The sequence below is a fragment of the Oxyura jamaicensis genome, chromosome 20, assembly GCF_011077185.1.
Source record: "Oxyura jamaicensis isolate SHBP4307 breed ruddy duck chromosome 20, BPBGC_Ojam_1.0, whole genome shotgun sequence".
NCBI lineage: Eukaryota > Metazoa > Chordata > Aves > Anseriformes > Anatidae > Oxyura > Oxyura jamaicensis.
Window position 1 is genome coordinate 1,834,582 of NC_048912.1, and position 25,831 is coordinate 1,860,412.

Here is a 25,831-nt window from a genome sequence, read left to right on the forward strand (position 1 = left end):
TTTTTTTGTGTGAGGTCTGTCTGTATTTAATTATCAAATTGCAAAGTATTTACAACAACATCAGAGTTTCAAAGCATCTCCGCCCCCCACCACCCACTAAGCTGGACATTTTCAGGTTTTTCCAAAGTTTTATTATTATCAAAAAAAAAAAAAAAAAAAAAAAAAAAAAAAGCTAAATATTTTACTTCGACACTGAAAAAGGCAGGTGGGGAGGAGGGGGAGCTGGGGAGAGAGAACCAGATCCACATGATCGCTGCATAGTCGTCTGGAGATCTTACAAAAATGCTATTAAATAAAAAAATGTATACCAGCAGAAAACACCTTGTACAGGGTTATCGGCCCATCGCATCCGTGTCAAGGAGCATCGTGGGGTGGGGGGTTCCCCTCTCAACTACCGGCTTTGAAAACAAACTGGCAGACCAGGATGGTAACGGAGGGGCGGTTCGGAGCCTGCGTGGCCTGGAGGCCAGCTGCAGCAGGGACTGCAGGGGCCCCAGGTTCCACCCAACGCCCTGCACACACGGTCAGATGGACAGACACGTAGACGGACACACAGACACACGTCCCCAGCCCTGCACCGTACTCCTCCTGGGTTGTTTCCCTGCCTTCTGCCATGAGAAGTCCCCAGCCTCTCCCCGTCGTCAAACCCCCGGTGCAGGGAAGAAAGCCCAGGGTGGTGCTGCCGCTGCCGGGGCGTTACTGCTCCGCCGTGCCAGGGAATGAAACAGCTGGGTTGGGAGCACCCCGGCCCTGCTGTTCCCTCACGAGAACCTGTCTGTGCTACAGAAAACAAAAGGTCACGCCTTAACACATGCATTCGCCTTCTCTCTCCCCAGCTCGTGGGTCCAATCCGTCTTCTGCACATTGATTTAGAGATTGAGGAGCCTTCTCCCGGGGATGGGGATTTTGTGTCCTGGTTATGGCACAGCCTGCCCCTCGTAGCACTAAGGGGCTTCTCCGGGACCCATCGGCCAGGAGACCAGGAACTGAAAGACCTCAGGGCATGACGGACCCTGCACGAACGCAGACAGCAAAGGTGCTGGGGGAAGGAGAGGCTCCGAGTCCCAAGGTGGTTTAAAAAAAATCCATTAAAACAGTCACTGTTCTCCAAGCCAAAGGCAGGATCTCTCCATTTGTGGGGCGTTTGACAGCTTTACTATTAAAAAGGAGCCACCAACCCAAAACTCGTTCAATAAATAAGACACCAGGGAGCTGCAGGAGCGAGTGGGGGGCAGCAGTGGCTCTGCCCTGCTCCTGCTGGGGCAAGGGGCAGGAGCATCTCCCCCCGGGGCAGTGTGCGGCCCCAGCACCTTACTTGCCTGGTTTTCCATGGGTGCTGGGCCACTGAGGCAGAGCCGCAGGAGCTGGTGGGTGCCACAAACCACCACTGAGCTCCTGGATGCAATACCCAGGCTGAGAGCAGGCTGCAGGGGCGCACGCCCCAAGCATCCCCCTGCATCGCAGCCACCCAGCCCACCGGCATTTTTGGCACTGAGGGTGCTCGGGCCAGGGGTGCCGACTGCTGCAGCCTCGCACGCCAGGACAGTGAGGGGTTCTGCTTAGGGACAAATGCAGACAGAGACGTCGGCGTGACGGCAGGAGGAAAACAAAACCACATGCAACCTGCCCGGCTGGCGGGGGGTGCGCGGCCGCGCGGGGACTATGTACAGGGCGGGTGCCGGGGCTGTGCGCGGCCCCAGGGGTTCAGCCTGGTGGGGACAACAGGGGGACAAAGCTGGACACGGCTAAGCAGTGACCTCCGAAACACAGCCAAGGGTGTGGGGAGCGAGCCAGTGAGCCTGCAGCCATCTGCGTGGCACAGCGCTCCCCAGCAGCCCAGGGGGTGGTGGCAGCAGGAGTGGGGAAGGCAGCCAGAAACATACCAGTGGACAACCGCGTTGCAAAAAACGAGTATTTCCCCCCAAATGCTCCCATAGCCCGAGTGGCCGCCTCTGTTGCATGTCCCAGCCCCGTGGTCTCCATTTGGGGTTGGCGGCCGGGAGAGGCGCAGCGTTGGGTGGAGAAGCCCCGGGGGGGGCTGCAAAGGGCCAGGCGAGGGCTCCGTGGGGTCCCCCCCTCGATGCCGATCCCAGAAGCAACAAGGCGCTGCCCTGCGGGGGCAGGCACAGCTGGAAGACTCGACTGTGTGCCCAGGGGGTCCCACGGGACGGGGCGGGCAGCGGGGCCCCGAGCAGGGCCGGGTCCCACCCCTGGCACAAGGACGGGCAGGCACTGGAGGAAGGAGCCCCAAGGCCGGCATCCTGTTGGCACCACGGGCCTGCGGGATGGTGGGGCCTGGTGCCTCACAACGTCTGCTCTCCAGCTGCATCCCAGTCCAAACCAGCGCTGGCGTGTGCCTTCCCCACCGCAAAACGTCTCTGTGAACACCTTTGGGCAAACCAGAGCAAAAAGGGTGGGCGAAGGGGCAGGGAAATTCTTGGTGATTTTAAAGCAGGGAAGGTGCTGGTGGCCACGTGTCTGGGGCGGGAGGTGCTGTCCCCCAGTTTCTCTGGGGAAAAAGCCTCCCAAAAGGGAGGGGGGAACGCCCCGCCAGCCCGCTGCCCTGCTCGCCCTCCTGAGCCAGTGCCAGCACCCTTGGGCTCCTCTCGCCCCTTCGTTAATCAAGGGCCAGCAGTCTTAACGAGCAACGGGGCACCCGGCACCTCCCCTGGCCACAACTAGAGGCGATGCCCCGTCCCGCTCCGGGGCTGCCCCGCAAAAACGGCTCCCTCTGCGGGGAGGCCGGCCCTCCGCGCCCCGCGGCAAGGTCTCTGGTGCCAGGAGGAGCTCCAGGTCTATAGGTTCTCGCCAGGCTGGTACTGGGGCTCTGTCGAGGTGAAGTAGTCCTCCAGGAAGGCCTGCAAGTACTCGAAGGTGGGCCGCTCCTCGGGGTCCTTCCTCCAGCACTGGCACATGAGGTCGTGCAGTGATTCGGGGCACTCGGGCGGGCAGGGCATGCGGTAGCCCCGCTCCACCTGGTCCAGCACCTCCCTGTTCACCATCCCTGAGGAGAGAGGGTCGTGGTGCTGAGCGGGGGCCGGGCCGGACCCCGCACCATGCCCGCCCCATTGGGGGCGAGGGGCTCCATGCCACCTGGCGCCAGCTCTCACCTGGGTAGGGCACTCTGCCCTTGGTGGTCAGCTCGGTCAGGAGGATGCCGAAGGACCAGACGTCCGACTTGATGGTAAACCTGCCGTACAGCGCCGCCTCAGGGGCCGTCCACTTGATGGGGAACTTGGCACCTGGGCAGGGAGGCAGGGTCAGGGGCTGCTCCCCCCCCAGAACAGCCCCCAGGCCCTCCTCAAGCAACGCGAGGCACCGAGGGACTGACCCAGGGGACACCACAGCACACCCTGTGGGGACTGGGGACCGTGACACCGCCACCGCCCGCGTCCCACCCGCACCTTGCCGGGCCGTGTACTCATTGTCCTCGATGAGGCGCGCCAGACCGAAGTCGGCCACCTTGCACACCAGGTTCTCCCCCACGAGGATGTTGGCTGCCCGGAGGTCTCGGTGGACGTAGTTCATCCTCTCCACGTACGCCATGCCGGACGCGATCTGCGGGACAGGGCATGGGGACTGAGGCTTGTGGGGGAACACGAGGACCCCCCAAGGGGAGACAGCTCTGCAGCCAGACCCGACCCAGCTGACGGGAGCTGGGACACGGGACTGGGAGGGGAACCACGAACCCACCTGAGCTGCCATATCCACGAGCTGCGGCAGCCGCAGGTACTTGCCCATCTCTCCCTTCAGGAAGTCCAGGAGGCTCCCTGCGAGGAAGACAGCAGTCAGCAACCTTCAGGAGAGCAGAGCCACCCCCTCGGGCCAGACAGCATCCCTCCTGCGCTCACCTTTGCTCATGTACTCGGTGACGATGTAAATGGGCTCCTCCGAAACCACCGCGTAGAGCTGAACCAGCTTCTCGTGCCGGAGCTTCTTCATCACCTGGGCTTCCTGCAGGAAGGCCTCCGGGGACATGGTGCCGGGTTTCAGCGTCTTTATTGCCACTCTGGTGGTGCCGTTCCAGGTCCCTGGAGCACAGGACACATTTATAGGGCCGTGTCCTCTGCCTGCGCCCCCCAGCTGGCAGATGGGGCGAGGACGCTGTGCTGGGGACACGGGGCCGAAGCGGTCCTTACCCATCCAGACCTCTCCGAAGCAGCCCTGCCCCAGCTTGACCTCGAGCCGCAGCGATTCCCGGGGGATTTCCCACGCATCCTTAGCGAGCCCTTGGGTCTGGGGCTTGGACGTGGGGCAGACGGTGGTCAGACGGTGGCACAGGCCATCGGCGTGCTCTAGCGGGGGACAATGTGCGGGTGATGCTCTGGCATTCAGGCATGCGATGTCTTCCTTGCAGAACACCTTGGGGACCCGTACCCAGACCCTTTCCCCTTTCTGAAACCCAAGCTGTGTTTTTCACCAGGGTGCCCCCAGCCTGGTTTGGGGACCCCCACACCAGTGCTGGCTTTCAGCAGCCCCTCCTTGCAGCAGGGGCACATCCATGTTGGAAAAGACCTCCAGGACCACCAAGTCTGACCATCCCATCACTAAACCGTGTCCCTTAGAGGCACTTCCACGCATCCCTTAAATACCTCTGGGGATGGGGACGCCACCACCTCCCTGGGCAGCCCCTTCCATAGCCTGACCACCCCCTACACAAAAAGATTCCTCCCAACACCCAACTTAAACGTCCCCTGACGCAGGCACAGCGCCCTGGGCATCACCCAGATCCCTGGGACGTGGGGCAGGGGGGGTCTGGCCATGCGCGGGACGGGGCAGAGCCGCGGCCCCGGGTACGCACTGGAGTAGTAAGCCACCAGCTGCTGCAGGCTGCCAAACTGCGTGCGCGAGGTGATGTAGAAGCCGCCGCTGTCCAGCTTGCGGATCTTGTAGTGCTTCACGTTGAGCCCCTTGGCGTTGTCAAAGTCGGAGACCGAGAGGCAGTAGGCGCCTGCGGGCAAAACCCAGGGGGCTCAGGGGCTGCGTGCGCACCGGATCCCCGCGGGGCGAGCAGGACGGTGCACGCAGGCTGCTGGTTTTACCCCAACAAGCACCTATCGTCTGTCATTTGCAACTGGCGGAACAGCTGAGAGGCACCACGAGGTGCAGGGATCGATGCGGCAATAAAAATGCTGGGGCAGGGACGCGGGGGAAGGATGGGGCCGCAAGGAGCAAAAGGGAAGGTTCACGCTGCTGCCTGCACGAGCTGTTTCCACTGGAATAAAGCAAATAGTGTCACGTTCAAAGCACCAAAGCAGAAAAGAATATCAAGGAGCTTTTCCCAAGGGTGCATTTGAAGCCAGACTAAAGCACGTTTCCAGGTAAGAAACGGCATCCTCGGCCAGCCAAACTCCGGAGATCAAACTCGCACAATCAAGAAGCACAAAACAAGGATCAAGAAGCATTAGATCTGAAAGAAGGACCTAAAAATTCATCATTGCCTTTGTCTGGTTGCTCACAAGCAAGAACCTGACATTACGCGGTAGGGAAAAAAAAAAAAAAAAGTATTTGTGGGACAAAAAAAAAAAAAAAAAAAAAAAAGAACAAGACCAGAAAAAAGCCAGGGAGAGGACGTGCTGCTGGTTCCATTCCAAAGTGTTTAGGAAGCCCGTGGGTACGTGGGTGAGCAAACCATTAGGGCTGCAGTGGGTAAAAACAGGACATCTCTGCCTCCAGCTTGGGTGCTGGGAGAAGAATGTGGCAGAAAGGGGACAGAAAGGAAAAAAGAAAAAAAAAAGCAAAGCAAAGCAGCAGCTGGGTGCTGCACAGGGAGCAAACCCCGGAGGCACAAATCCTGACAGCAGACACTGAGCACAGAGGGGACAGCACCAGGCTCCTGCTCTGCACTGAACTGAAACACCTCAAGCTGAGAGGTGACCGCGGGTTCCCACGGCACAGAAATGTCACCGGTGATTTAACGGCACGCTGGCGCCCGCTCCCTGGGGACCAGCACCTTGGGAACAGAACACAGGATGCTCTCCGTGCCGCGGGGCTACGTTTGGTGACCGTGAGCCCCATCCCCTGCCCGTGGGCTGAGGCTCCTCATCCTCCTGCCCATCTAAGCCAGGGGAGCAGGGAGCGCGGCCAAGTGCTGAAGGACCCACATGGATGCTCCCGTGGGTCCCCAGCTGCTCAGGGTGGCGAGGCCGATCCCAGCGCTGTGACCCATTTTCTGAGGAGGAAGGAGGGGAGGAGGGAGGCTGGGGCCGGCACGAAGCACGGCGGGGCGGTGGGCACCCTGTGTCCCCGCAGCTGGGGCTCACCTTTCGTGGTCTCACTCTCCCGCACCAGGAAGGTTCCCCGGGGGTTTTCGGGGTTGAGCAGCAGCCGCTCGGACTCCCGGCGAGTGATCTTCCCGAAATACCACCTGCGGGAGGAAAGCCACAGGCTCAGCGCGAGGCGCCCGCACACCCCTTGGATCCGCGAGCAGCCATCCTGCGCTGCCGACCACGGGCACCGCTCAGCACCGGGGCTCCAAAAGCCTCCCCAGAGGAGGGGCAGCCCTTGGGGCACCCCCAGCTCTTGCCGGGGGTGGGATTTCCCCCACCATGGGCTGCGGAGACGCATGTGGATTGGAAACCAAACCAAAAAAAAAGCCCCAAGAAATACAACAGAGGCCCCTGCAGGTCTTGCCCAGGAGGAGAGGGACAGGAGAGAAGGAAAAGCGCTAGGTGGGTGGTGGGTTTTTGTTGTTGTTATTGCCTTGGTTTTTTATATAAAAAGAACTGTCTAAACGATGGCAATTACTCTTCAGCCTGGATGGAGTCTGAGGGCGCGACATAGTTACTGGGGATGTAGCCCGTCTGTCCTGTAGTGAGGGAATGAGCCAGCCACCAGTCACCTTCCCTGCAAGAGAACCAAAACACACTCAGTGTGAAGCCAAAAAGCCCCCAAGCCCCCCTGGGCCGTGCCCTCTCCCACCTCTGGGCAGCGTCCCCATGTCCCTAGAGGCATGGGATGAGCAAGCAGAGCCCAGCCCCGGGGGGACAGCAGCAAACAGCACCCGCACCCAGCCCCGCAGCAGGACCCTGGCACACAGAAAGACCCCATGGAGACCCCAGGGCACGGGGCAGGAGGGTGGCAGCAGAGCCCAACCTGCCCAAAATCAGCTCTGGGAGCGCTGTGGAGGTGCTGCTGGCACGGGGGTGCCCCGCTGTCACTCCCGGGGGACAAGCAGCATCTCCGCCGTGCCGGGGTCACCCATGTGCACGTGGGATGCTGTGAAATGAGGGGGCTCCTGGCTGGGAAAAAGGCCAGAGAGCCAAAATACCTTTGGAGCCATCTGAATTTGAGCCGGGTCTGGCTGGAGATGAGACGCAATGGAAACCCCAGCAAGCAGGTAAGCGGGGAGCAACAGGCAAAGGGGGAGGGCGGGGAAACGGGGAAAAAAAGCGACAGAATGGCAGTGATTAAATAAAGCGCCAGAAAAAAAAAGAAAAAAAAAAGAAAAAAAAAAAAAGAATTTGTTAAACAGGCTACTCAAAGCAACAAAAGGGAGCAAATAAATAAGGGAATGGGCTGGAACAGAGCGAGGTGCCTCAGGATGGATCCAGCGGCATGGGGCAGCCGGGCTTGGTGCTGGGCACAGGGGTCCCTGCTGCAGGCCCGGGGGTCCCCCTGCAGCCTCTGCTGAGGGCTGATGGTGCTGGGGCTCAGCCGTGGCCCACAGCTCGCCGAGCATCTCCAAAACGGGTACCCGGGGTGCTCCCAGCCCCAGGCTGGGATGTGGCTGGAATTTGGGCGATGGGGGGAAACCTGCCTGCAGGCAAAGCCCAGCCCTTTGCTGCGGGGTGCGCTCTGCCCCACTCTTCCCTGTGGCACAGGTGTCCCATGGCTGGCCCCAAGCAGCCGAGGCTGAGAGGAGGTGGCCCCAGGAAGGTCTCGAGGTGCTGGCAGGGTGCAGGAGCCTTCTCCCGCTGCGCTCTGCTGTCCTCCCCCTTGTACCCCCGCACCAGACCGGGACGGGAAGGACAATAAATGGATAAAAACAAAAGGGCCCTGGGAGGCAGCTTCCTCTTCCAGGCAGACAGCAGGGGGTTCCTCACACGACATCCACGCTCTGATCCGTCACAGACACCTCATTTATCTGGCCCGACGTGAGGCAGGGCTAGGGGAAAACGGTGGATCCGTGCGAGGACGGGCTGGGTGGCTGCAGGGTGCAGGGCATCCTCTGCAACGCTGCCCCAAAAATACATCGAGAACCTCAACTGCTGCAGGCACAGACCCTGCGAGCCTGAACCCTCCGATCCTGACCCCGGGGAGTTCAGTCCCCCCCGCCCCGATCCCTGCACACCTCCGCCTCGCCCCAGCCCTGCGTGCCCACGGCACGGGGCGTGCTGTCCCCTCGCTCCTCGTGGCAGGGGACACGGAGCTGCTGCCCCCCGCCTTCCCGGAGAGGCCGGGACGGGGTCGGGGGCTGCTTCGGCTCCTTTCCCACAGGGCCGGAGCAAACATCTGCCTGAGAAGCGCCCAGATTTCGGCTCAGGGCTTTGTTCCAGCTCGGGCTGAAAGGCTGCAATCTGGGAATTCGGCAAAAGCAAACTATTCCAAAAATGCCTCAGCGGAAGGAAAAAAAAAATATTAACAATCGCCATCATCAAAACAAAGCATTTCAACAATTCCCTGCTCAGTACTACCCAAAATACCCCGTTACACCCCCGCTGTCTGCCAGCTGGCTGGGAGGGGGCCTTCTTTCGCTGATGGGGTGAGCGGATTTGGCCCTCACGGAGGCCGAGGGTCACTGCAGGACGAAGGAGCAGGGAGGGGAGCGATGGGCTTCAAACACAGCCCCAACACAGCAGCCACCAGGAAGCAAAACCACCCTCTCACAGCCATGCTGAGCAGCGTGGTGCTGCCCGGGGTGGGTTTCTCCAGTGCTTGGCTCCTTTCCGAGCTCTCAGCCACAGCAGACACCGCTGGGGTCAGGGGCTGGGTGCTGCACCCTCGAGTCCTGCTGGTCTGCATGGCCAGCACAGCCCTCAGCCCCCTGGCATGTCACCGAGCACACGGCACACGGACCCTTCCCTCTGACCAAGCCTTTGACCGACAGCAGCAGAAGAGTGGGGAAAAAAAAAGGGAAGGACCCCTCCTAGGTGATTTAACGCATAAAGAAAAACCCCGTGTGGGGGCTGATCCAGACCCCGTGAGGGGCAGAGCCGGCTTCGTCACAGCACGAAGTGGATCAGGAGCCCAGGGCTAGCTCCCTGCTGGGGCTGGGAAGCGGAGAAGCACCGAACACCCCAAACTGGGGCTTTTTGTGCTCCACTGAAGCCCTTCATGCAGCGCATCCCAGGCTTCACGGACTGAGCGAATCCCCATTAATAAACGGTGAGTGTGGGAAGGAGGAGACCAAGGACTGAACTGAAAACCTATCTGTGTGGCACTGCTGGATCCCCCTGGGACAGGAGCGCTGCCTGCGGGACAGCCCCTCAACCTTCTCCCTTTGCAGGGCTGCCTTTGGTCTCCAGGTTTCAGGCAGCAGCAGCGGGGACAGCGAGCTGAGCGCGCTGCGCATCAGGACCGAGCACGCAGCAGCTTGAGGAAGTGTGCCAGTCCCCGGAGCGACGCATGGAAAATTAAAAAATAAATTAAAAAATGCAAAAATAAATGAAAACAAAACCAAAAACCAGGAAGGAGCAGAAACCCAAACGAAACAGGACTGATGAGGGGTGCCAGACGCAGACGAGGGGTGCAGGGTGAGCTCAGACCTCCCTGGTGCAGAGCCGCCAGCACGGAGGGGGTTCCACGCGCTGCCCCGCTCACCCAGGGAGGACAAACGTGGCCAGGCACGGCCCCCCCAGGCAGCCTCTGCTCCCTCCTGCTCCCCCCCGCCGTGGGCAGCCTTCACCAGGGCAGGTCGGCAGCAGCAGGAGCAGCAGCAACCCGCGATACACACCTGACGTCCACTTTCCTCCTAACGAGAGCATGGCAGGCAGGAGAGAAGAAAAACAGTCAAGAGGGAAGCTGAGATCACAGGCAGCGCGTAAGCACGAGAAAAGCATCTGGGGAGTGGAGGGAATGAGTCCAGGCAGACGAGAGGCAGCCGAGCGCTGATGGGGACAGGGGGCAGGCGGGGACGGGACCCCGAGCTGGGGACTGGCTATGGGACGTGGAGGTGGCTTGGTGGCAGGGCTGCAAGGCAGCGGTGCCCAGCAGCGGAGCCAGGAGGACGGGGGAGCATCGAGCATCACCCAAGTGATGTCCTCTAATGCCAGTGTCCTCGGACACATCACTGCTTCCACACAGGGGCTCTGAAAAGCCCCTTGGAGTGTCCCCAGGGACAGCTGGCCTGCCCAAGGCTGTGCTCGGTGACCCCTTTGGAGCCCTCTCAAGGGGGTGAAGCTCTCGGGGGCTTGGCCACAGGGGCACAGGGACACTCACGTGTTGTTGACAATTTGGAGGCGTTCTCCTTTCTTGAAGGACAGGTCCGTTTCGGTCCGGGACTCGTAGTCGTAGAGGGCCACGAAGGTGGTGACTCCACCTGCGACAGGGACCGCTCAGGATGAGCGCCGCCACCCTGCGGCACGGCACCGGGGGACCCTCCTGTCCCACCACCCTCCCACCACCAGACAAAACACCTCTGCCAACCTAGCCCAAAAAAACTCCTTCCAGAGGAGAGGACCCCACCACCACCAGGAGGAGCTGGAACCAAACCCAGCGAAACCCAAGCGCCAGCACTCGAGGGGCCCGGGGCCGCACTGACCGGCCAGCGCCCCGGAGCGCTGCGGCGACGTGACGGTGTCGGAGGTGTTGAAGCCTCCGAAGAGCTTGGATTCAGCAGCCATGGTCCCGAAGGAGCGGCTGGGGGTGCGATGGGCGTCAGGGGCGGGCGTCTTGCTGGGGGTCTGTGAGGCCGGGTAGCCCCCGTGGTGGGTGCTGTCGGCCGGCTCCAGGCTGCGCCGGCGCTGGCTGGGGTCTTTGGGCTTGCTCTTGCTGCTCCCCATGGTCCCGGGCTGGAGGAGGCAAAACACGCAGAGGACTTTTATTAATTATCCTCCTCATTATCTAGCTGCTTCCCAGGGGTTTTGCAAGATGCCTGCCCTCTAGGAAATGAAACAAAACCCCCAGAGGCTTTTCAAGCACCAGCTGCCGGGAAGCCCGGCCCTCCTGCCCCTGCCCCGGGACGGCAGCGCTGCCCCCGGACAGCCACGCTGCCCCCAGATGAGGCGGGTGGGGAGATGCCATACAGTACGAGCTGGGGAGGTGGGCTAACAGCACAGCCACCAACCCCACCGAGGAACGCCGGGACCAGCCCTGCTCAAAGGAAAAGGCTCCTGGACACCGGGGCGAGCAGCAGCACGAGCCCCGGGGCCACCCGCACGCTGCCGACACATCGGGGATGCTGCGGGGCCACGTCTCTGCTCGGTGCCTCCGGGCGCAGCCCCACACCGCACAGAAACAGAGGGGACGGCTGGGTGGCAGAGCCACCACAACGTGTGGTCACCGCTCATCTAAAGCTCATTAAAAAAAAAAAAAAAAAGCTTGCCAAATCTCCTGGTGCCCCAGAGCCCCTCCTGCACTGCGGGGCAGTCCCTAGGGCCGTGCTCCCTCACGCGCAAGGGGTTTCAACCAGGGCATGGATGGGAAAAAGCAGGACGCAGACAAACGCTCACAGGACGGGGTTCCTCCGACAGAGACCCTCGGAGGATCCGCAGCTGCACTGCTCTCCTTGCTCAGGAAGGGGATTTAGGTGCTGAGAACGGTCCTGTGCAGCCCAAAGCCTGCAGCAAACCGAGCCCTCGGAAACCAGGAGCAGAAGTTTGGGTCGGGAGCGGTGTAAGGCAGCCAGCAGCTAAGGACCAAGGGATCTCTGCTTTATATATAGTCCTGCCTTCCCTTCCACTTAAGATCCTGCTCTATAAATACCTCCAAGGTAATGATGTAAATGAAGGAAGGGAATTATTTGCCATCTCCCACGATGGCAGGATCCACAGCAGTGTCCTGCAGCTATGGAAGGAAATATTTAGGCTAGAGCACGCGGACAGGATGGAAAAGGGAGGTGGAGAAACCTCTTCAAGGAAAAACCAAGCAGGTGAGGAGCAGAGGAGGTAGCCGGCACCTGCGGGGCACGGAGCAGAGGGCGAGCGGGCTGCAGCTGCCTGCCAGGCTTTGCCCCACCGAGGATTTTCCAAGCCAGAGCTGGGGCTGCTCCCTCCTCCAGCTCCCTCCCCATGGTCAGGGCTTGGTTTGACCGCCAGGGCTCATTTTCCTTTGACCGCCAGGGCTCCTTTTCCAAGAGAGCTGGCTTCAAGCAGGGCCTCAGCCCACGCCTGGGGGATTTTGGAGCAGAGCGGGACGGGAAGGTCAGATACAAACCCCGTGCTTGCAGATCGTCACCGCTGGCAGACTGGCGGTGGAGGAGAGGAGAGGCTGCCCCCTAAATAAACGTGCTGCTTAAATCAGAAGATGCTTGAGCAGAGGTGCAGGGGAAAGCGGGTCTTTAGAAAAAAAGAAGCAAAGCCCCCTCCCGCACCAAGAGCCAACCCCCCCCCGTGCTCTCCTCCCTTCGCTCACCTCCGTGCGGGGCCCGGGCACCCGCTGGCACTCCCGGGGCCCCGTGGGCTGCCCAGGGACGGCAGGGCTGTGACCACGGGGCTCGTGACAGCCCACGCGCCTCTGAGCAAGGCGTGCCGCTGCTCACAGCTTCCCCTGGCCGCGGCACTTCCCCCAGCAGGGACACAGCTGGGACAGGCAGCGGACGGAGCCGCAGCCCCCGAGCGCACCCCTGGGGGTGGCTGTGGGGATGGCGGGGTGCTCCTGGCCCCAGCACGCTCCAGCAGCGCTGCCAGGCAGCAGGGTTAAGCATCGGGTTGCAAAAAGCCGCCCACTGCCCGCGGCAATTCCCCACCTGTGGGTACCGTGCCCGGCACTGGTTTCGCAGCGCCGCGGGCGTGCTCACAGCCGCACACCCAGCACCCAGCCGGTCAGTCCCGCACGGCACAGCCGGTGCTTGGCTCTTGCCTGCTCCCTCCTTTTTCACATCCTCCTCGCCCCAAGGTGACGGTGCGGGGGGGGGGGGGGGGGGGGGGGGGGGCTCAGCACCGCTGCTGTGCTCAGCCGGGCAGGATTTGGGCAGGGCTTCCCCCCAAGGTGCAGGCGGCGGGCTGGAGCACAGCCAGCATTCCTCGCGCTCGCCTCTGACAGATTGGAGGCGGCAGCTCTCCTGCGGGCAGGATTAGCACCCCAGGCACGTCGCAGCCTGCAGGGACTCCTCTCCTTTCCTCTCCGGGGGCTCGGTGCCACTGACAAATTGCGAACCGCCGCGGTGCTGAGCTGCGAGGGCTCAGCTCCGGTCCCCGCGGGACCGGCTCCTGGGGGCACCAGGAGATGGGGAGACCCTCCCCGTGGCGATTCCTTACCTGCGTTTTCCAGCTACAGCCTGGCCGTGGGGTTGTGGGGGGCTGCCAGCGGACTCAGCTCAGCTCCTGCTGCAGACAGAGGGACGTTAGTGGCCCTGTCCCCGCTGCCACGCACCAGCACCGCGGGCCGCTGCGCCCACCCTCCTCCTCCTCCTCGCCACCCGCCCACCTCGGCGGGTCCCCCCAGCGCGGGGCAGCCAGCTCGCACCCGCCCGCTCTGCTCTGTCATGTGTGAAGAGGGGACGATTCTCTGCTCCACTTCTTTGCACCCGCCCGGCGAAGGGCGAGGAGGCGGCAGGGGCAGCCCCGGGCAATGCACGGCGGCGAGAGGGCAGCAGGGACGTGGGGCTCCCAGGACACCCCAACCCGCTGTGGGGTTTTTTGGTTGTTCCCCAAAGGAGGAGAAGCAAAGTCACCACCCTGAGGCGCTTCCAGACACATTGCTCCGTCTCGGATGGCTGGGACCGGCCACAGGGGCACCGGGCCACCAAACGGGGACCTTGTCCCCGGGGACATGAGTGGCCCTCCCCGCCCCCAACAGCACAGCCAAACCACGGCGTGAAGCACACACAACGTCTGGGAGCACCTCACGCTGCTCCAGCCCTGACTCAGCAAGAAAAGCGTGTTTTAACCAACATTTTCCAAAGGCACAGATTCTTATTACAAGTGCGGGTGCTGAGGGGGTGTGCAAAACATGCTATTTTCTGGCAGCCGCAGCCCAGGGCAGAGCAAGGAAGGGCTCCACGCAGCCGGGGGCTCTCGGACGCCCTCCCCACGCGCAAAACACGCAGGGGTCAGCTGCAAGGCTCCCTGCGGCACCCCCAGATGGGCCACGGCCCCCAGCAGAGGGATGCTGCCGTGCCAAAAAGCCAGAGCCCGGGCTTCCCTTTGCCTCCAGGACATCGCACACCGCAGGCGGGTGCTGAGGGAGCAGGCACCAAGCCTTTCCCCACGCCACCAGCCAACCCTGCTGCGCGCCACCCGGCCACGGCCTCCTGCCTTCATGCAGGAGCCCCGGGTGTCAGCAGCATCGCCGCACGCAGCTCCACGGCCGCTGCTCCGGGCTCCTTATGCTCCAAATTTGCAGCAAGAGGCACAAACCCGCACAGGAGCTGCAGCCCCCCGTGCCCCCCCCCAGCCGGGCGCCGTGCCGAGGCTGTGCCACGCTGTGGGTTTATTTTGCTCCCCTTTCCCCCTCTCCCCCCCCCCCAGTAAGCTTTGTGGCTATTTTTAGTGCATTTGATGAGGGTAACGAGCAGCGGCTGATTGACAGCCCTTTACGACTTGAATGGTTTGTAATTTGTGCTTGACTAATATTCGCCGCCAATAATTGCACAGCGGGATGGGAGGTGGGGGAAGCTGCAGTCTCAACTCCAGGCTGCAGCACATACAAATAAGGCTGCGACGCGCACGCACGTGGCATCCCCACCGCCCCGCACCGTGTCCCCACCGCCCCGCGTCCCCAGGCACGGCCACGTTCCCACGGTGGCCCCGTGGGAGCATCCCTCAGGTGGCGAGGCGCTCTGCCCCGCAGCAGGCACGGCACCCCTCCCAGCTCCCCAGGGGGATGCTCAGCACCGAGTTCTGCTCACGGGGTCTTCCCGGCCCCCCGTTCCCTCCCCCCCTGCAAGCAGCAGCAGGGCTTGGCCGAGCCCTGCCCAGGAGAGCCCCAGCAGGGCACCGCCGCGCTCCCCCCTCCAGAAGGAATGGAACCGAAGCGCGCTGAGCTGCACCGCTCAACTCGGATCCCACCGCGGCAGCGGCTTCCCCGTCCTCTCGTGCCGGGGGCAGCAGAGCCCCCGCGCAGCACAGCCGGGGCTGGGAACACCACCCGACCTGCCCGACACCCCCGGCCCTCTGATACCGACATCTGGAGGGTTTTGCTCCCACCCCCCGAAAAATTAAACAGCAAGGTGGGACGTGAGAAAGGGCTGGCTCCTCCGCCCTACCTCACAGGGATGCTCTCAGAGAAGCGCCACGGGGGGAAGCGGCTGCTCGGGGGCCAACGTGTCTCCTCCGGCCAGGCTGCTTGCTGCTGCACCCGGACGGCTCAAGGATACAATGGAAGTTGTAAAAGCCACGCTGATAGCAGGCTTGGCGACGCAGGGGGGAGCAATCTTTTTTTTTTTCTTTTTTTTTTTCTTTTTTTTCCCAAAGACACTAACAAAGGACACTGATTGGGAGCAGACAAAACACAGAAATACCACGTTTGCTGGCTTCTGTGCAGCAGGAGCAGAAACCTTGGGAAATTCTGCGACGCGCTGGGGCCCCGAGCCAGCCAGGGAGCCTTGGGGAGGGAGAAATCTCTGGCAAAACAGGCTGTGTCCTTGGGGCTGCTGGAGAGCCGGGTGGGTGCCGGGTAGACCAGGACACGGTGCTCCAAGCACGGGGACACCACGCCGGGCAGGGACATCTGCACAGTGACCCCCCCAGGCTCTAACACCCCCCCTAAATATGTGCTGCTTTCCTTCCCTGCAGCATGGTTGCAGGGAGACCTCTGCCAGCCCTGCCTGTGAGAGCTTCACATTAAGCACGGCCCCAATCCCGGCTCGCAAACACCAAAATCAGAGCAGTCACCGTGGGTACAGCTGGGGGGGCGGCGGGCAGGGGGCCATGAGCAGCCCCAGGCAGGTTTCCCCTCGTGTCCGCCCACCTCAGCGGCTCGCAGAGCCCCCGCGAGATGAATAACTGCACCTGTCTGCTGCCAGACTGAAAAATGAAGCGTGCAGGACGGCGGGGACGCTGCGCGAGACAAAGCCGTCTCGTGGTGCAGCACCGAGCCCACCGGGGGCGAGCAGAACCAGAGGGAAGCGGCGAAAAGCCAGGGGCACGGCCCAAAGCCTACCCCACGCCCCTTGCCCACGCCAGGAGCAGGTATGGGTTCACGCATGGCAAAGCAAAAACGCCTGCTGGGTGTGCCACGAGGCACTGAGATCCGCGGCTGGAGGCGGCCGATGAGCTGCCGTGAGCACGGCCGGGGGCACCCGGGCAGCCCCAGCGGTGCGCGCCCCCGTGCCCGTCCTCCAGCAGCCCCCTCCCTGATTTTGGCAGGAGACGCAGCCCCAGACACGCACACACAGCTGCCCCCAGATGGGGGACTCGGTGCCAGGGATGCCCCCGAAGTTTTGCTTCCTCCTGCTGCAGAGGTGGCGCCAGAGCCTCACCAGCCCGGCCGTGAGCGGTGGCACCGGGATGGAGGCGCTGGGGACAAATCCTGGGACACGGACACCTCGTAGGGCACCACGACGGCAGCAAGGCACGCAGCTGGGGGCCAGCAAACAGCAGCGCAGCCCCTGGTGCCTTTGGGAACGCCTCGCTGCCCTGCCCGGAGCTCGAGGCCCCGGCGCAGCAGCACATCTCCAACGAGTCCCACGTGCTGGTGAAAAAAGGGGGGCTGCTCCCCCAGCCTGCAAAGCTGCCTCGGTGCTGCAGAGAGCAAGCTGCAGACCCTCTCCCTGCCCAGTCAGTGCCACGAAGCTCAAACCTTCCTCCTGCTGTCCCTCCTCACCTGCGCCGGCTCCTAAAGCCAGGGGAAGATGCTCGCTGCGTCACCGACTCAGAGCAGGGGGCAGCTGATTTCGAAGGCACCTGAATTAGGACGTCCCAGCACATCCCTCCCCGCCGCAGCACCCCGGCCACCCTTCCCTGTCTCTCCCAGGAGGAATCCTCCAGGACAGACCAGGTCGGGGCCGTGGCGGAGCAGGGAGGGATGCACGGAGGCTGTCACAGCGCCCGGCCACGCGCTGCCGCCCGATGCGAGGAGCGGCCCCTCCCTTACCGCCCTGTCAGCTCCCGTTAAATTTAGAGCTATCTTAATTAAAGCTGCACAGCCCAACCTAGCAGGGGCCAGCGGGTCGTGACAGGGCGAAGGATAATTAAATCAGCCCTACAAATTCACCCCCCCTCCACGCACGGGGGAGAGTCACGTTCAGGAGCAATTTGGGAACGTTTCAAAACACGAGTTAGAGACCGGACCAGAGCCCTGAGAGGCACAAAGCAGGTGCTGGATGTTCATCTGGCCAGGAAACTCAGAAACATTAAAAAAAAAAAAAAAAAAAAAAAAAAAAAAACAGAGAGGGAGGCGTGCCGGGAGGCAGGGACAGACCGCGCCGCCCCCCACCATCGCGGGGCCGCACGCTGCCTGGCGCAGCGGGGCCAGCCCTCGACAGTCATTTTTTGTTTTGTTGTGTTCTTTTTCTTTCGAGGCAATGGGAAGCAAGGCACCCAGGCAGGCAGGGTTGCACGGGATGGCTCTGCACACCCCAGCAGCAGCAGTGCCCCCCGGAGCACCCCAAAGCCAGGCGAGGTCAGGGAACCCCTGGCAGCAGGCGCCCTGGCAGCTCCGTCTTGCTTAAGGCTGGCAGGAAAAAATCCCAGGGCTGACCTCCCAGACTCACTGCCAGCTCCCCGGGACGAGCAGGGTGCCAGCACCTCGTGCTTTCTGGTGTCTCGAGCCTTTTGCTGTCCCAAGGGCTCCTCCCCAGCCAGGGCAGAAAAGTGGCTTTCCCTAAAGAAAAGCGGGATCTGGGCGTAATCCCAGCGCGGCAGCACCTCGGGCGGGGTTAGGAGGCACGCAGGGCATTTCTGTGCTGGCAGAGGTACGGACACCACCTGCAGCAGACCCGGGCACGACACAGCCACGTCTCCAAAGCTTCAAACCAGGCAACGAGCCCGGCCCCAGGGCTAAGAGCTGAGGCCACCACTGACCTGGAGCCAGGAAGGTGCCAGCCCAGGGTTCCCGGGCTCCCGCAGCTCCACCAGCCCCGTGCCCGTGTCCCAGAGGAGGTCCCAGGGTTCAGGGCCCTGTTAGGAAATGTTTGGGGTCAGGGAAGAAGCAAAAGTGGGCTGGAGGCTCCTGGAGCCCCCGCATGAGTGCTTCTGGAGAGCATTTGGACACTTGGACGGGAGCACCTCACCCCCAGCCAGCAGACGTCCTCCGCCCCCCCTCTGCCGTGCAAGGGCCCCCTGGCAATGAAATACAAGAAATTTTTCACCCCAAGGCCAGCCCGGCACAGGGACAGGTCCTGGCAAGGCGGTGGGATGTCCCCGGGGAGATGCTCCAAGCTGGGCACGGCCCCGGGTCGTCTCCCAGTGCCTCCCAGCCCAACTTGCCCCGTGCTTCCAGGATCCCCATCGGGGCACGAGCCAGAAGCAGCGATTGCCAAACCAGCTCCTAGAAATGCTTTCCAAAGCCCTTGGCGCGCGTGCACCTGGAGCGTGCTTCTCCCAGGCAGGTGATGAGGGCACCCTTCTCCTCCTGCCAAGGCCGGGAGAAGCGGAGGGAATGCTCCCAAGTGTGCCAAACGCCTGCGGGGCCGGGCAGCATTGACAGGGAGCCGGGACCGGCACCAGGACTGATGGAGCCACAGGCCAAATCTCCCCAAAACCGCCCTCCAAAGAGACCCCAGGAACGCACCTTGTCAGTACCAGCCCCAGGGCGTGCCCCCAGCCCCCGGGGCTCCCCACCAGCTCCCATTTCCCACAGCCCCCCCCCCCAGATGCACGTCGTTCCCATCCTCCCCCCGAGCCCTCCCGGGGAAGAGGGGCCGGGTGGCTGTGGGGTCACCCTGGATGGCCTCCGGAGGAGGAGCACGAGGCCAGGGAGCTCAGTTCCCCATTCCTGCCGGCTCCAGGACGGCTGCAGAAAACGGGGCTCGCTTCTGCTTTCTGCGAGGACAGAGCCCGGGGCTCCCTGGGGACAGCCCGGCTGCTGGGCAAGGGGCAGGCTGGCAGCCAACGGCACGGATCGGGCCCAAAGGGCGCTGCCTACCTGCGGGTGCCATGGCTCAGGGGGTGGCACAGCGGGCAGCACCGCGTGGCTGGCGGAGCTGGGCCGGGTGGTCAATCCTCCGGGCCTTGGGGGGGGAAGGAAGGGGCACAGAGCACAGGGGAGGTGGAAAAGCTCCAGATCCGAGCAAGTTGCAACCACCCCGGCCACGCTGGCGTCACCGCCAAAACATTTCCCCGCTGAGCAGAACCAGCCTGGCCAGTCCGGCCGGCAGCGGAGCTCCCGGGGCCCCCCAAGCCCTGGGGGCCGCAGCTCGGGGCGCACAGCCCCCTGCCCCACGCAGCCCCTGCGGGACCTCGGCGGCACAAAACGCTCCGAGGTGGAACAAGAAGCGAAGCGGTGGCTGCTAAAACAGGACAAAGGGCTGGGAGGTGTCCGCAGGGTCCCCGGCGGTCCCGCGGGGGAGGGAGGGCATCGCCTCTCCTGGCCGCTGCCCCGCTCCTGGATGGGGACAGAGCTGCCCCCAGGGATGCGGCAGGACACGTGCGGCTGGGGGGCACCGCAAAGGGAAGGAGAAGGGCCGAGGGTCTCCCCTTTGCAGCAGCCTCGGCACAACCCCGAATGTTTTCACATGAGTAACGCGGAGCCCACACGGCGAATTTATGCTGATGACGGGCTTGTTTTCCAGGGTACCTGGGGATCCCGGGGCAGCCGCTGAGCACAGGCTGCGTGCTCCAGGGGACCTCGGGGCCACCACCCCCGATGCAGGCACACGGAGGGGGCTGTGGGTGGCTGAGGGTCAGGGCTGGGTGATGCAGCTGCCAAGGCAGGGTCAGCCCCCAGGGACGCTCGCGTTACCCCTGCCTTTGCCTTGACCTGTGTGGATGGGGCTGGGAGCAGCTGCCACGGCAGCGGGCACAGCCTGGGAGCGCAGCTCTGGTCTCAGCACGTTCTGCCCTGAGACGTGTCCAGGGAGCCTGGACGTGTCTGGTGGGGACAGCAGTCCCCACGGCCACTCCAATCTCTGGCACCATTTGTCACCAAGACGAAGTGACCACCTTCAGGGGCACCAGAGGAAGCTCGGCACAGCTACCGGAGGGGTCTCAGGGGGCGAGCTGAGGTCGGCCGGACCCACATGGCTTTTCTGTGCCTAAGAACGCCGTGCTGGGTTCCCCAGGTGTGCCCCAGATGCTCCCAGGGTGAGCGGGATGCTCGCAGCCAGCCGCGAGGTGCAGCCCAGCCAGTGCTCGCCACAAACAGCCCCAGCAGATGCAAAACAAAGGAAAACGCTGAGCTGGTGCATTTCATCCTGCCACTCCGTGCGGGGAGAGCCAGGCTCCGTGCACGTCCCGGCCCCGCACCGCTCGCTTGGGTACCCAGAGCCCGGCTGGGTGCTGGGCGAGTGGCATGGACCAGCCCGGAGCTGCTGGCACGGGACGAGCTGCAGGCATGTGGGCACCTTTTGCCCTCCGGTGGCGTGTCTCCCACCCGTGCTCGTGTCGCTCATCCCACCCAGGGCTGCTGAGCGCCCCTCTCCTCCTGGGGGCAGAGCCCGCGACAGGGCTGAGTGGCACCTCCTGCTTTCCATCGCCTCCAGTCCCGGCAGCTTGGACACAGCGCGGCCAGAGCACAGCACAAGAACCCCTGAGCCCTGCGGCCATCCCCTCCTCCGACAGGGCGAGAAGGGCTCGCAGAAGCTGCAGCACGCACGGACACGTGTGCACACACAGGGGCAGGTCTCGGCGGTGCCTGCGCTGCTCCCGGCGCCCTGCGCCCGTCGTCCCCACGGGCTCTCAAACCCAGCAGTGATCGGGGAGCACGACACCGATCCTCACCGCAGCGCCTCTTGGGGCCCCACACGTGTCCTCCCCACCCCGTGCCCCGACCGCCACCAGCGCTGGTGGGATTGGGGTTTTCCCACCCGATCTGGGCACAGCATCTGGGTTTTCCCACCCGATCTGGGCAGGCACTCACCCCAGAGAGGAGCCCAGCTGCCGCTCATGGTCCCCGACTCACGAGGACGTGGCCTCTCGTCCCCTGGCCTCTCGTCCCCTGGCCTGGTGGCAGGGCTCAGCCCCACGCAGAGTTTCCCGAGCCTCCCTGGGCCGCTGGGGCTCCCCTTATCTCATGCTGGAGGCAGCTGGGGAAAGGAAAGTGCCCAGCAGAGCAAGGAGCGCGTCCGAAAGCTGTTGCGTTTGCTTTTTTTTCCCTGTTTTGTTTCATTTTGGGGAAGTTCCCCACCGCAAGCTCCACCCCAGGAGCACCCAGACCCCAGAAGGCACAGCCCGAGCCTGCGGCCGCGGGGACACAGAGCTGGGGAGGGAGGAGCCGAGCACAAAACCAGCTGAGCTGGGGAAGGAAGCCCTGAAAAGTCCCATCCGGGAGGCTGCTGGCGGGGAAGCAGCAGCACTCCACGGGCATGAGGTCGCATTTGCCCTGGGTGAGGGCAGCTGGGTCTGGATGGGGAAACTGAGGCACACAGCTGGGGAAGCAAGGGGGAGCAGTGAGACTCAGGCAGCGCTGCAGCCCCCAGCTTCTGCTAGGCAGGCTGCGAGGGGGGGATCTTTTAGGATGTGGCTGCTCAGACACACAGCAGCAGGCACGGGGAGCTGTTGGGGCCGGGCGATGTCGCTGCGCCTGGGGCTACGCGGCGCCAACCCCGCTGCCACCCCCCCCAAGCGGAGACCACCCGGCTCTGCCCACCCAAGGCTGCCCTGCCGTCCTCTCCCGCCTCAGGACCCCAAACCCTGCCCTCCCCAAGAGCTCCCTGTCCCCGAACCGGGGCACCCGTGGCCAAGGGGACCCCGCGTGGGAGGAGGGCACGAGGCTGAGCTGAGCACAGCTGCCCCGTGGCAGCGAGGCAAAGGTGAGGTTTCTCCCCCCTTTCCCAGCGCTTCACAAGGGGGTTTCGGTGCCTTGTGGCAGCACCGAGGGAAAGCGACACAAGTGTCCCCAGGTCACACGCAGGGGGAGGCGCTGACCCAGCACCAGGGGTTGGGCTACTTCACTGCACCGCCACGCAACACCAAGACAGCCCGGAGCTGCGGGGCTCGGGCAGGCTTCTGTAGGGTCTGAAGCAAAACCTCCACCCGGATCCCCCTTCCCCAGGGTTTCTCCTCCTTGCTCCCTGCACCGCTCTCGTCCCCTCCGTGACCCAAGGGTCCCTTTGCTGGTTTTCAGGCACTGCCTCCACACGTGCCCCCTGTGCCCTGCAGCAGCCCCCAGCGTGTCCGCGGTGCTCCCCAGCTCGGCGCCCGGGGAGGCGGAGGGCAGCGAGGAGATAACGTAGCCTCGAGGGAAATCAGCACGAGACGCAGATTTACAGGTCCTGGTTCCTGGCCCACGTTCAAACCACATTTGTTCTCGAAATCAGTTTTGGCGTTTTCTTTTTCAAGCCATGCACGGCAGAGGCATGTGCAAAGCGGCGCCGCTTCCCTCGCACCCAGCGCCGCCAAGGGCCTCGCACCAAGGCCAGAACGGGACCCGGGCGCACCTGAGCTGCGACGCAGCCCACACGGGTCCAGCTGTGCTCAGCCAGACACTTCCCCCCTTTTGTTCCTCCCTCCCGACTGGACCACAGGGTGGACTATCTCATGGCTCGCTGCCAGTTTAAAACATCAAGGACCAAAATCATTCCTCCCCCCCGAGGCACGCGCGTTCCTGCTCCCGGACGGAGGCTCCAGCACAACGCGAGCCCCGGGGGAACAGCTCCGCGTGCCCCCACGTCGGAGGAGGCAGAAAACAGATGGATGTCGGAATGGGAACGGTGACCACCTGCACTCCAGTCACACGGACGGCACGGCCAGGAGGGTAACTTCCATGCAAGGAGGCTCGAGCTGGCTGGTGAGCACCACGCTGCGGGGAGCCTGCCCGTGCCGGGCACACACGCGCACGGCAGGGCTTCAAGGGCTCGGGGCTGAGAGGCGAAGTGCTGAGGAAGTGAGGTCAGACGGGAAATTGTTCCAGGAGATAAAGGAATGACTTAGAAGCCCAGCAGCAGAATAGGCAGTGCAGGAAACAATAGTGCCTCAGATAGCCCGGCGTGCTCCCCCCCCCCGCGAGGCCAAGCGGGCAGCACTTTGTGGAAGCGATGCTCTCGTGCTCTTCCCCCCGATCACGCCGGGAGGAAGCGGGGGCTGTTGCTGCAGCCAGGCTCGCTCCAGCTGTTCCCCTGTCAAGGCGTTACACGCACTCACTGGTTGCTATAAGGAGTGGCCAAGTCCTCCCTGCTCCACCAAACACCGATTTCATCCCTGTGAGCGGTTTCACAAGCCAGGCACAGCCCCGGCTTGGGGCGTGCAGGAGAGGCAGGGGTCCCGGGGGCACAGAAGCCACCAGCTCTGTCCCCTCTCTGCTCCCTCCTTGCCTCCATGAGCCCAGAGAAACGGTGCTGCTCGCCCCGGGCCAGCCCGCCCTCAGGAGTGCCGACATCCCCTCCGTGCCACCACAGAGCTTCCTGTCCCCGCAGCACAGCTTCTGCGCCTCTCGGCCACCACGAGCCGCAGCGCCTTCCCCTTCCCAGCCCTCGCTGCCCCCCCACAGCACTGAGGTGATCTGCCTTCACGTGGGACAAAGTCATTAAAGGGCACAGATATCGTTAGGGCATCTCCATCACACTGCGAGGCCACTAAAGACCCGGGCAGGGAACAGCCGACTTCCCTTCACTGCCGTGTCAGCCCAAGAATAACCCCATCCCCACAAATAACCCCATCCTCACAAATAAATAACCCCATCCCCACAAATCCTCGGGCTGGGTTTTGGCGAAGGTCCCTAGGGTGAGGCGCCTGGACGAGCCCCTGCCCCGCCGCTCCCGGGTCAAAGCCTGGCCCTGGGAGCCAGCCCGCGAGCTCCCAAGCAAAGGTGCCCTTCTGTGAACAGGCAGCACCGGCTGGCTGACGATTAGAGACGCGGCTCCCCGGGGAGCGAGCGGGCAGCCTCATCTCGAAGGCACGGGATCGCCGAGGTCTGTGCAGGGCCAGATCCTGAGCTGGCACAGGGTGGCACGGCACAACTGGTGACAGCACGGGGAGCAGCGCAGGACCGCTGTCCCCACGGGCAGAAGTGCTGGGAGCAGCCCCGCAGCGGGAATATCAGAAGTATCAGGACGTCAGAGAGGACGTCGCTCTCAAGTGCAACGTTGGTGACATCCCCCCATGCGTCCCCATCGCACCTCCCCGGGGACTGGTGGTGACATCCTGGTGCTGCACGGGAGCCCAGGCACACGTTGAGGTGCTGATGGGGTTCCCCGGGACAAACGGCCTCCAGCCCAAAGGCCGGACCTCGGGGCAGCGGCCGTGGCTCAGTCCCACACTAGGCACCGCTGGCAGTGGGTGCCTCATCAGGTTGGAGAGGAGGGACAAAACCCTCCAGCTTCCCGCCTGCCGCACACCTCCTCCTCCCGGGGGGAGCACCAGCCTGGGAGGAGGGAAGAAAAAAATAAATAAACCAAGCCTTTTGTTGCCACCCTCGTGCAGCTCGGCTGGCGTACGGCACGGCTGGATGCGCGCTGTCCCATCCCCGGGATGCGAGCACCGTACCCCAGCCCCGAAGGCCACCGGGCGGTGGGACCTGTCCTGGGGGCCCCCCTGCCCCGAGCAGCCCCACCACATCCCCTTCCCTCGCGTCACGTCCAGAACAACCCGTGATAGCCCCGTGGCCCTACATCCTCTGGGGTGGCCACAGCAACGTGCCAACACCCTACGGGAACGGCACCCTGAGCCCCTAGGGCGGTGCAGGGAGGGGACCGGAATGGGGACCGAGGTCACCACCCGGCTCCAGACAGGGACTGAGCACGTTGGGTGCTGCAGATCCCCCCGGTTGGTTTCGCATCTCTCCGAGCCGACACTCCACACCAAGACAGGGTCGGTGCCCCGATACGCCACCACAGCGAGAGGAGCCTGGCCCGGCCCCGCCGAACCCCGCGCTGCTTTCCCGGGGCTGCGACAGGGACAGTGGGGACGCGCCAGCGCGATGGCTCGCAGCCACGCGTGGTGACCGTGTCGCCTGGGTGCCCGTGGGGGAACTCGGCGGCTGGATAAAGCCCTTGGCGGGGCGACCCGGGGCGCCGCAGCCTCCCACCGGGCTGCTGCCCGCCAGCCCCAGCGATGTGCACAGCATCGCCCCGGCCGGACACAGCCCCCCCCCAGGGCCGGACACGAACCCCCCAAAATCACCGGCGAGCGAACCCTACGAGGGAAAGGGATCAGGAGACATCAAAGCAAGGAGCGGGGGGGGCGATGAATATTTCATGTCCTGGCCTACATTCGGCCCCGCTCTCCCCGCCCTGCGCTCCCGGGGGTCCCCCGCAGCCCCTGAGCACAACAAAGGGGAGCGCAGGCAGGCGGTGCCGCCCCGCCGGACCCCGCTGCACCCTCGGCACCCCCGGCCGGGCTCAGAGCCTCCCCAAGCCCCCACCCTCGGCATCCCCCGGCAGACCCCGACCCCAAAAACCCCGCACATCATCCGCTGGACCCCCCCCGGTCCCCACAGACCCCACAACCAGCCCGCGGGCACCGCCGCCCGGACCAACCCCACCGCAACCCGGGGACACCCCCAGCCGCTCGGGGGGGCTCCTCTCCAACCCCCCCATACCCCATGGGGACCCCCCCGCCCCAGAGTCCCCCCCTCCCCCCAAACCGGCCGCCCCCCGCTCACCTCCCCCGTGCGCGCCCTCCGGGGCTCGATCGCGGCTTTGTCTCCGTGCCGGGGGCGCGGCCGCCGCCCCCCCCCCCAGCCGTGGCAGCCC

General features: G+C 63.8%; 1 protein-coding gene and 1 long non-coding RNA gene across 6 annotated transcripts in view; both read right to left on the reverse strand.

Annotated features, from left to right (window-relative positions):
• LOC118176524 lies at positions 1-2,531 on the reverse strand. The gene is made up of 2 exons (XR_004755449.1): positions 1,537-2,531; positions 1-1,344 (listed from the first exon to the last, which is right to left on the reverse strand). It is a non-coding gene; the product is annotated as an uncharacterized LOC118176524 (long non-coding RNA).
• Positions 2,532-25,831, reverse strand: part of SRC (SRC proto-oncogene, non-receptor tyrosine kinase) — a 28,695-nt gene continuing 5,395 nt past the window's right edge. Inside the window, exons 1-15 of one of the 5 annotated variants that reach the window (XM_035343525.1) lie at positions 25,741-25,831; positions 13,359-13,424; positions 10,703-10,952; positions 10,381-10,480; positions 9,896-9,913; positions 6,748-6,846; positions 6,264-6,367; positions 4,802-4,951; positions 4,140-4,295; positions 3,852-4,031; positions 3,694-3,770; positions 3,405-3,558; positions 3,111-3,242; positions 2,717-3,004; positions 2,532-2,658 (exon numbers count right to left, since the gene is read on the reverse strand). In XM_035343525.1, the coding sequence (XP_035199416.1) occupies positions 2,796-3,004; positions 3,111-3,242; positions 3,405-3,558; positions 3,694-3,770; positions 3,852-4,031; positions 4,140-4,295; positions 4,802-4,951; positions 6,264-6,367; positions 6,748-6,846; positions 9,896-9,913; positions 10,381-10,480; positions 10,703-10,943 (1,620 nt within the window). In that variant the 5' untranslated portion in view covers positions 10,944-10,952; positions 13,359-13,424; positions 25,741-25,831 and the 3' untranslated portion in view covers positions 2,532-2,658; positions 2,717-2,795. Of the gene's footprint in view, positions 2,659-2,716; positions 3,005-3,110; positions 3,243-3,404; positions 3,559-3,693; positions 3,771-3,851; positions 4,032-4,139; positions 4,296-4,801; positions 4,952-6,263; positions 6,368-6,747; positions 6,847-9,895; positions 9,914-10,380; positions 10,481-10,702; positions 10,953-13,358; positions 13,428-25,740 lie in introns of all 5 variants that reach the window. The other 4 variants (XM_035343524.1, XM_035343527.1, XM_035343526.1 and 1 more) reach the window with 4 other exon arrangements.